Source organism: Elaeis guineensis, chromosome 1 (assembly GCF_000442705.2).
Source record: "Elaeis guineensis isolate ETL-2024a chromosome 1, EG11, whole genome shotgun sequence".
Classification (NCBI taxonomy): domain Eukaryota; kingdom Viridiplantae; phylum Streptophyta; class Magnoliopsida; order Arecales; family Arecaceae; genus Elaeis; species Elaeis guineensis.
In genome coordinates this window covers 106,157,532-106,167,184 of record NC_025993.2, presented here as the reverse complement: position 1 = coordinate 106,167,184, position 9,653 = coordinate 106,157,532, and the positions used below count along the sequence as shown (strand labels likewise).

Sequence of the window (9,653 nt, the reverse complement as noted above, 5' to 3'; positions counted from 1 at the left end):
ATATAGAATATATGTTGCTTACGCCATGTTACAAGCATGTCAATTTTAGCACACCACAGCACCAGTGATCGTGACAGCTCTGCCTGACAAGGTGATCATAAACTGAAATAGACTCTAGAAGGAGCACTAACATCTCATGCTGATCATTTTGATGGCCGGTATATGAAGATGAAGAAGAATGTACATTGTTTGAGGAAGAAAAGTACATCAGAAATCTTCAAAATGCACACCAAATGCAAACACATAAAACGCCACATTCTTTCCCAGATAGATTTGAATGATATTCTTTGTAAGGTAACTGATGTGTGGACATGTTAAATTGAACTATAACCAGCATTTAGATTATGAAAGTGACTTCCAACTAATACCTGCACTGCAAGGGTCTCAAAACAGAGGATGCATGTCATAGAAGTGAAGCTGTACAACTATCATTGGATCTTAAAATTTTTATTCTATAGTTCTCTTTGAATGCATGTTCACAAGAAGCCCCCCGTACATAACAAACTCATGAAGTGAGCTTGGTTTATGTCAGACACAAAAGTGGTACATGGACAACAGGAAAAAGTTCCAGCAAAAGCCGCTTGCCCAGGAAACCAAGCCTCAAAAGAAATTTACAATTAAACCACTTGGAGTCAGTTTTCTGCTTCCGTTGTTGGAGTGTAGTCAGAAACTTTTTGACGCACAAACTGCCCTCTTACTCTTGGCCGTTGCTCGGCAAGCATTTTCCTACTATGATATCTGACCTGTCAAACAGAACAATAAGGTTACATATCGAAATTCTAGCTCTCAAGGAAAAAGTTCTTCGAACTACCATGAAATCATCATGGTCTAAAATTTTCTCCAAAATGAAGTGCTTAAATTTAGGAGCATTCAAATCAAAATCAGTTGATGACACAGATATTTACTGGTTTTGGTCTGGTCTGTCCAGTTTCAGACGGAATTGGACTGTTTTCTATATCACCCTTTTGATTAACAGCACTTTGTCACCTAACTACAATTTCTCATAGTTACAAGAGATGGAGATTAGGACTTTTATAGTTAGTTGACCGTCAAAAAAAAAGCCCACATATTGTACTGCATGTTTATGTATCCTATTGGTGATTTATATTTGCATCTGAGAATAGGTTCATAACTAAATCACACAATATTCATCTGCTACAGTCTAGCAGTTCAGGCTTCCTAAAAAATAAATTCAGCAAAAACTTCAGAATCTCAGTTATTTTCACATCATGTTCAATATGTTTTCTAGGAAAAAACTTTTCAGCTTCAGAGATCAATAGATATTCTAAATTCAAAGTCCAGGCTGGCATGGAAGCTAGCCAAGAAACAAGCACTACTACAAAGGTATGGCTACTATTTATCCATTACCTTCTTCTCGAAGCATCTGTCTTTCCGTTTCATGCGGAATTTGATCAAGGCAGCCTCACGGCGAGAATGGTCACTGTCCAACCCTTTCCTGCTGCAGTTCTGGACGCCACTTTCATTCCCACTCTCCAAAGCAGTTCCAGCATTTACAGCTGCATCTGTTGTTTCACCACAACAATTGCTTCCGCTGCCTTTGAGAATGTCCTGGCTACAGCTGGCACTTTGGTTGGCTGGTTCCACAGCAGTACATGACAAATCACTTGAATCTCCTGGTTTCATATCGATATACTGTCTCCAGTGATGGAACTGATGATTTTCTTCATGGTGGTGAAATTCAATGCTTTGGGGATGATTGATAAGATGATGTTCATGATGACCAGACTGATCAGAAGTAGTTTTAAATGTTGCCTTCTCAGCTGCTGCTGATCTAAGAGGCTGTAAGGAAGTCTCAGGATGGAACACTGGTTGAAAGAGAGCACCATACCCTGCACATAAGCTCGGGTATGGTATTGCTCCAACAGGAATTGGCAGTGAAATAAACCCAAACTGAGGATGTTGAAAAACCATATCCTCTCCTTTGGAGGAATGACCAGCTTGGTCCTCTCTTGATGGAGATGGACAAGGCACAAGGCCAGCATCCTCTCTGTTGCTTTCAGAAGATGCCTGAAAGTACATTGTAGCTTCACCTGCATTCCCTTGATGGGATACCATCCCTTTAGGAGAGAGGGAAATATTCCTGTCATTGTTAGAGCCATGACTACTGACATGCGATGGAAGTTTATCAATATACTCTATTGTTCTAACACACACATCTGAAGAGACCGGCTTTTCACAGGAAGGATGAGTCTTTTTATCACCATACCTGCAAAAAAAAGAAAAATGAAAAACCAAAGCTTGCCCTCATAAGGATTGGAGCTAAGCAAAAAGATACTGTTAAATGCAAACAAGAACAACATACAGCACTAAATTTAGCCAGATGACAATATTACCACTAAAGGATAAATGAGTGCCAGACTTACAACTCCTTTAGACTACCAGCTATGGGATCAATAGTGATGATTACTATGGATATTCGATCATCAAATTACATTTTTTAGGTTTTGCCACTATTTGCAGCTACTTATATTTTTATGCTATTAACCAAGGTCCATAGCACCGGAACCGGCACCCATGTCGGTAGGCTAGTGGTATGGTATGGTACGCTTCTGTGTTGTGCTATTCTGGTGTGAACCGACAGGAAAATCAGCAAGGGAGGGGGAGAGCAAGAGGGAGGATAGAGAGAGAGAGAGAGGGAAGAAAGCGGGAGAGCACGACAGAGAGGGAGAGAGAAACAGAGGAAAGGGGAGAGGGAGAAGAGAGAGAGAGAGGGCATCAACAAGAGGTGCTGCAGGAACAAGGCGATGGGCAACATTTTTGACTTTATATTAAAAAAAATTCAAAAAAAGAAAATAATAAGTGAACTGTCAACTTCACTTAAAAAACCAAAATAAAAAAAAGAAACAGGCCGAAGCCCATTTTCGAAACAAAACAATGGCTCCGCCCCTGTTTCGATGGATGGGTAGAGAGGGCTTCGAAAGCCCTCTCTACCCTTTCCCTCGGCCCTGTTCCAGCTGGTGCCACTCATTGCTGCCCTCTCTTTCCCTCTTCCTCTCTCTCTCCCCCCCTCCCTCTACCACCCTCCCTCCCTCTATTTCCTTCTCCCTCTCTCACTGCTCATCAGTTTCTCGATTTTATTGCCAGAACCGTTCCAATCCGCCGCCAGTACAGCTTGACATGCCCCGAACTAAGCGGTTCCAGATAGTTCCGCCTTTCTTACTGTTAACCATATGTATAACAACATCTCTTCTAATAAGAAATTCGAAAAACATAAACAAAAAGTCAAAGAAAGAACATGGCCCATTGTTACTATGGGCTAGAGGCAACATTCCAATGTTAGAAGCAACTGAATAAGTGCCATCACAATGCCTCAACCGATATACAAGTTTTTAAGAAACTCTAGGAGATATCCAATAACACATAAGAGCACCTTAAAATACTGAAAATTCAATGATTATTTTATTGCCACTCTTACCACATATCCAGATGTTCATCTCATGTCATCACATTGATATTGTCAAATTGATATAATTGATCTTATCTCCTGATGTAGAACAAAAGACACTACAAATAGATTTTAGTAGCCAGTGAACAATATCTACATTTTATAATCATTATCTATTCATGGGCTTACTTATGTTAATCAGTTAATGGTATCAGTTTATTTAGTTAAGAATTCCCCCCTTTTAACAAGCTACAGGACTAGGAATATGTCAGAGGAAAACAGGGAGACTATCATCTTGCAACATCCTGAAATAGTAAGCTTATTTTTCATCCCTATTCAGCATTTTGTTCCACCAGCATGTTTTCTTTGATTCATGGGATCATCATCCATCAACCAATCTGAGGACCACTGATAATATGGCAAGTTCTAGGTTAACAAAGCCATTGGACAGTCAATCTCCAGTTAATACAAGAATTACTTTTGCCTCCTCAGAGTGAAATACGTTCTGATAAGCCTCTTCCCTCAATGACTAGTTCTCTTTACAAGCATCATTGCAGATTTTTTTCCATTTCACTTATGTAAGAATACCTATCACAATTACTTCACATGTTACACGCATCTTTACTTTACAAGGTTTGAACATTGAATTCTATAAAAATGTATGGCTGGCACTTGCAAATATATCATGCCCAAGTTTGGCGACACTGTACTTGCAAAGTACTGATGTACAAACCGCTGATTAACAGTAAAAAGAGTATGAAGATTAAAGAATAAAAAAATCTAAATTTTTAGCTGTTGTTTTACAAGAGTCATGATGCAAGAAGAAGAAGAATGGTTGTTGAGAAGAAGAAAGAAGCGATGCATGGAGGTCGAGTTGTGGTTTGGGGAGTGGGGGGTTGGGCATGGGGTTAGTGGGTGGTAGAAAGGAGTGTTTGAATGGACAGGGAAAAACAAAAATATGAAGAATAAGCGCAAAACAATCAAGCCGACCAAGAGAGAGTTTCAGGTTGCACATATATACATGTGTCTATCATCTAAAAACGTCTTTTAAGTACTCTTCCACACCAGAAGCCCTAGCCAATGGATGTTCCTCTTCTTAATGCTCCATCACAATAATATTTTTTTTTTGTCACAACTTGATTCATCTAGTTGCTAGCTTGAGTATACACATCGACAACCTAATTGCTACCGTATCTATTGAGTGATGCCTACACCCATAAATTATGTTACTTCCTTAAAGCCATTCAATGTTCTTGATTGCTAACTTGAGCATACACATCAACAACCTAATTGTTATGGTATCTTTTGCATGACTCCTCCCATAAATTATGTTACTTCCTGAAAGCCATTCAATGTTCTTGATTACAAGCCTCTCTACGAGGTTGCTTTTTTTTTGACAAAACTAAAGTTTGCATTGCTACCGCAAGGATGGATAATGCAAATCTAAAAATGGTAATAAAGTATGTCAGTTAATTGTACAAAAGATGAAAAGAAAAAAGGAATAAAAAGGGGGCAGTTTATGGATAAATCCATAAATTAATCTAGATTTTTGGCTTTCACAACCTCGGTTTTTAACCATAAAGCATATGAACAGATTTATGGATGCATAAAATTAATCTAGATTTCAGTGTTTTGCATTCTTCACATTTGACCGAAAGCATATGAATATCACTAAACAAGCGGAGAGACAAAAGCAAGGTCAGGTATGGAACCTGGAGAAATTACGGATTAAAAAATAATGAAATCATTTTGATGATGTTCATAAGACTCCGCAAATTATTTTAGTATACACATAATCATTTACAGATAATCAACAGACACACACAAACATGTGTGTGCATGGAGTGGTGAACAGAGTGCACACCATGTGATAGGCCTAGCAAAGATGAGGATGCAGTGGAACATGTAAGGAAACTAGGATGAGCATAAGTGTAGCGAGTCCATTGAAGAATCATAAGAGGAAATCCAATAGAGCACAAATTATAAACTACTCGAGTTACTTTGGACAAGTATGACTAAAGATAAGATGGTATAATTTTGGAATGGCTCTTGTAATTAGGCTGAAGTTTTTCGAAAAGAGATGGTGAGGGTGAGAATGATCTACTTGGAGACTGGTAGTGTGACATAATTTAAGAATCCCTATTTTCAAAAATCTTTAGCCCATATAACTTCAAGAGCAAGAATAATTCTTAAAGCCAACCCCAAATAATTTAAGAAAATATATTTCTTAAATTTGTCAATAGCTAACATCTCACTTATGATTTCAAAATGATTTCTTAAAAATTACAATTTTTGCTTCCACAACCTCATTTTGACTTGTAAAATCTACCTTAGAGATAAACACATTTTTCCTAAACCTAATCTTGACTTTTGCTAGAAAATTTAACATAAAAATCGAGAAAAACCTCTCTGCTCACTAAATGGCCATGAGGGTTCCATGGTAAGCACCTCTTGTCAAAAGATGATTGAACCATAAAATCATTACAAATTCAAAGGGGTGATGTCAGGTTGTGAACCAATCATAAAACTTTCTCAAACATTGACAAATTATATTCATCATTAAAGCCAACCCCAATAATAGATAGAGCATTTTTTTGGGCAATAGTCAAGGTGGAACATACATGTTTCAATAAATGGTGAAAAAGCTGATACATGATATGCCTATTGGCACTGGAATAGCTAAAGTGAGGTGTGTACCATATGTCACTGCATTACCAATACCAAAAGGCACACTGGCACTGGCATGGTATGGTACAATTGCTCCTTCAATCCTTAGTAATGTAAGCAGTTGTTGCTCATTTTATGCATAAGACTGGATATCCAGATCACAAAATTCGATATGTCTGACCATTAAACCATAGATATCTAACATCTTAAAATCAACAAGCAGCTCTGCTAAGTTGCATAAGAGGGGACTGTATATTAAAAAGGACTATAAGTTACCTTGAGAAGGCTGACGCATTTGAATGATTTAATACACTCTTTTGTTTAAAATCTTGATTCACACATCCATTGAGCTGTGACCTTCTCAAAGAAAGTTCCAGATGTAGTGAGGAACCAAATTCTGATGTATTATTTGCATAAGGAGATGTTGAGGCTTCACCTAATGCATCCTCCCTGAAAGCATACTTCTCCAAAACAGCAGAATTGCATTTGTTAGCTACCGGCTCAATAAAATCTTTCACATTGTTTGGAGCATTATTTTGACAGTATGTATTTGGATCAACATGGTCACCCTCTTTAGATCCCACAAAATCCTTGTCTTCCTCCTCATACCAGGATAAATGATAAGAATAATTCTTCTTTTGGTTTTTTTCAACTAAAGAAGCCTCTTGAATCGATAGATTTACTTTATTTGCAGCCCCTACAGATTTATCTGCAAGAATAAAGTTTTACCAATATCAGAAGCATAAAGTAAATTTTGTAATGATGGGAAAGTGTCAAACATAGAATTCTGACAACCTCTACCTTCCCCATCATCATCATCCAATTTCAATGCATTTCCAATTACTGGTGTGCCAATATCAGGTTGCCCTGGTCTTGCCTCCAACTCCCTAGAAGAACTCCCCCCTTCAGCAAGATGAGTCCCCCCACATTCCTTGTCACTCTCAATTTCCATCTCCAGCTTATTATCAGAGCTCTGCTCAAATGTCACATGATCCAGTCAAATATGTCATTAATTTAAGATGTCACAAATGTAGAAACACAAGCCAGACTTCCATATCCTTAAGGGTCTATATGGACGCCTGGCTATTATTCATCTTATATCCTCCCACAGAATTGGGAGTTGGCTTAGGAGAACAAACAGAATTCTTCAACCCCAAGGTTTTCAGCATATAACATGTAATAGTTTAAATAGGCTTCAGAAAATATCCACAGACAGCAAAATAAATGGTCATTGCAGACCCTCTCAATAGTGCTATCCTCTGCCACCTCCAATGTGCCAATTCCCATGCATGTTTGAGATAGATGTAACCATGCAACCAGATAGATCCTAAGAGCTTTTAAATCACAATGGCTGTTATGACGATCAAGAGCACAAAACTTTTGCCCTTCTAAAAAGTTGCTCAAGTTGTTTCAAAAAGAACAAGAATTCACTTTCCATGCCATACCATGCAGAGCAAAATTAATCCAATGCAACAGTAGTGGGTTACTGATGCTCACCTGAGTTTCACTACCTTGATTGCTGTTTTCCCCAGTCTTGGATCCATCTCCAACATTTGCGCTTATGTGATTACTTGCAGCATTATTTTCAGATGCATTTGCATAGCTACTTGACTGCAAGAATAGTGTAGTTAGCCAACACCTTCAGTGATACTCCTGGCACTAAGCCAAACAAGGATTGATTGAAGATATGCTTTGAAAAGATAGAGACAAATAAAAACTTGCTGATTCAATAAACACCGATAACATACACAATGTCTCCTCCAGACATGGTGCCATAGGTTGCACAACTCGTTCTTCCTTACTGGTTTCACAAGAAAATCCACAGCACCTTTTAGCATGCATTTAAGCACTACACCGATTGCATCGTGAGAAGACATCACTGTCAGACAATACACCATATTAGATGGAGCCAGAGTGAGCAAAATATCGAAGATTGCGACAAGAATTTGATTTTTTTTATAAGTTCTCTATTATTCGACCATATCAAAAGACAACAGTCCAAGATGTAAGAAGTGAAGTCCATAACGGGATGCGATGAGCTTTGATTTTGGTGTTTATATCATCAAGTAACCAACTTTGCAACCTAATCATAATAAGTAAATAAAATTATAAACGTTATGTTATATATTTTTTTTAAGTGACTTCTAGTCTCACAGAACTTAGCTTTGGATGGAAACCACTTAAGTTTGTGTTCTAGTTTGTTCGAAGAATAATTGGTGAATATCTTTGAGCTCCCTGGTACAATAAGAGATGGAGCCACAGAGATAAGTTTATCAACAAAATTATCCAAGGGTCTGTTTCCCGTGTTATCTTTTATCCGGCTTTATCAAAGAACTCTGCACCTAAGTTGTTTAGATATGAAGTAAAATTCATTAAGCCCCCGAAAATAATTAGGCCTTCGATTTCAGCTGTTATACAATAAACTAGCTAATTACAAAACCATCTTAACACAAATATATATATTAAATATCATACTCTTGACATTAGATTCTTCCAAAATCACTCTCCCTTTCAGGCTTATCTTCTAATAGGAGGCAGTTGCAACGTGGATGAAATAAAGCTTGCTCTATTAAATCAGTTCGACAACTTACTGATGACCGGAATGTTCTTGCACTCCTCCGTGCCCACAATCTTGGAGAGAAGGCCGATCCCCGAAAGCGAAGGCATCGCGACTTCGGTCAGCACAAGATCGAAGCTGTAGTGCTTCTCCTTCAAAACATCCCATGCCTTGAGCCCATCTGCCACTGCCACCACTGCGCCCAACCCAACAATAAAAACGACCTCAAATTTCTTCTCTATCGAACCAAATAAGAAGAGGGAAAGAAAAAGGAGAAGCGGCAGTGGAGGGTTACCGTGGTAGCTGCATTTCCGGAGGAGCGCGGCGACGATGTGGCGAGTGGAGTCGTCGTGCTCGACGAGGAGGACCCGGATGGATCTTCTCGGGAGGAAGCTCTCCCACCGGATCACCTGCCGCTCGGAGCTCGGGTTCGCCGGCCGCCGCCGCGGTCCCCTGCCGGAGGCCGATCCCCCGCCGCCATGGCCGGCCGGCGCCACGGTCTCCGCCCCGTCCGTCGCCCCGGTCTCCATCGAAGAAGAAGAAGAAGAAGAAGAAGAAGAAGAAGATAGAAGGGGATTTGGTGGTCGAAATGGTGGGAGACTTAAAGGGAAAGGAGAGGGGTGCGGGGGTTGGAAATATCTTGGAACGGTGCCACGTCAGCGAGGGGAAATCAAATCGAAAGCCTCGTAGCGCGGGGTGGGATGTGGGCTACATGGCCGCTCCCGAAGCCACTACTTGCTGCCTCACTAGATATTTTTGCTTCCGGCGTTTTCTAACATTCTTCCTTCTCGACTCGACCGCTCATTTGATTCTTCTCTTTTTCTATTTATTATTATTTTATTTATTGTTTTATTTTCTAGGGAGGAGCAGCAACGGCAATGGACCGCCACAGGTTCAAGCTGCTGGGCTCCCACCTATCTCGATCAGATTTTTGCACGTGAGCTGCACGTGCTCCCTTTCTCTTGCTTTTGTAGATGCTAGGCCGATTTTCTTTCAAGACTAATTGATTTTGTTTCATGATGT

The 9,653-nt window shown here is 39.5% G+C and overlaps 1 protein-coding gene across 1 annotated transcript; it reads right to left on the bottom strand.

Annotated features, from left to right (window-relative positions):
- Positions 1-431: 431 nt before the first annotated feature.
- LOC105038310 (two-component response regulator-like APRR5) lies at positions 432-9,227 on the bottom strand. Its single transcript, XM_010914074.4, has 8 exons — positions 8,926-9,227; positions 8,665-8,826; positions 7,822-7,952; positions 7,571-7,684; positions 6,875-7,046; positions 6,350-6,782; positions 1,369-2,227; positions 432-743 (listed from the first exon to the last, which is right to left on the bottom strand). Exons 1-8 carry the CDS (start codon positions 9,158-9,160, stop codon positions 633-635), a joined length of 2,217 nt encoding a protein of 738 aa, XP_010912376.1. The 5' UTR covers positions 9,161-9,227; the 3' UTR covers positions 432-632.
- Between the last annotated feature and the right edge of the window lie 426 nt (positions 9,228-9,653).

Coding starts and splice junctions, on each gene's coding strand:
- LOC105038310 (XM_010914074.4), bottom strand. CDS start 9,160: ATGGAGACCGGGGCGACGGACGGGGCGGAGACCGTGGCGCCGGCCGGC. Junction 8,827..8,925: donor CCGGAAATGCAGCTACCACG/GTAACCCTCCAC, acceptor GGTTGGGCGCAG/TGGTGGCAGTGGCAGATGGG. Junction 2,228..6,349: donor AATGCGTCAGCCTTCTCAAG/GTAACTTATAGT, acceptor TTTTTTTTGCAG/GTATGGTGATAAAAAGACTC.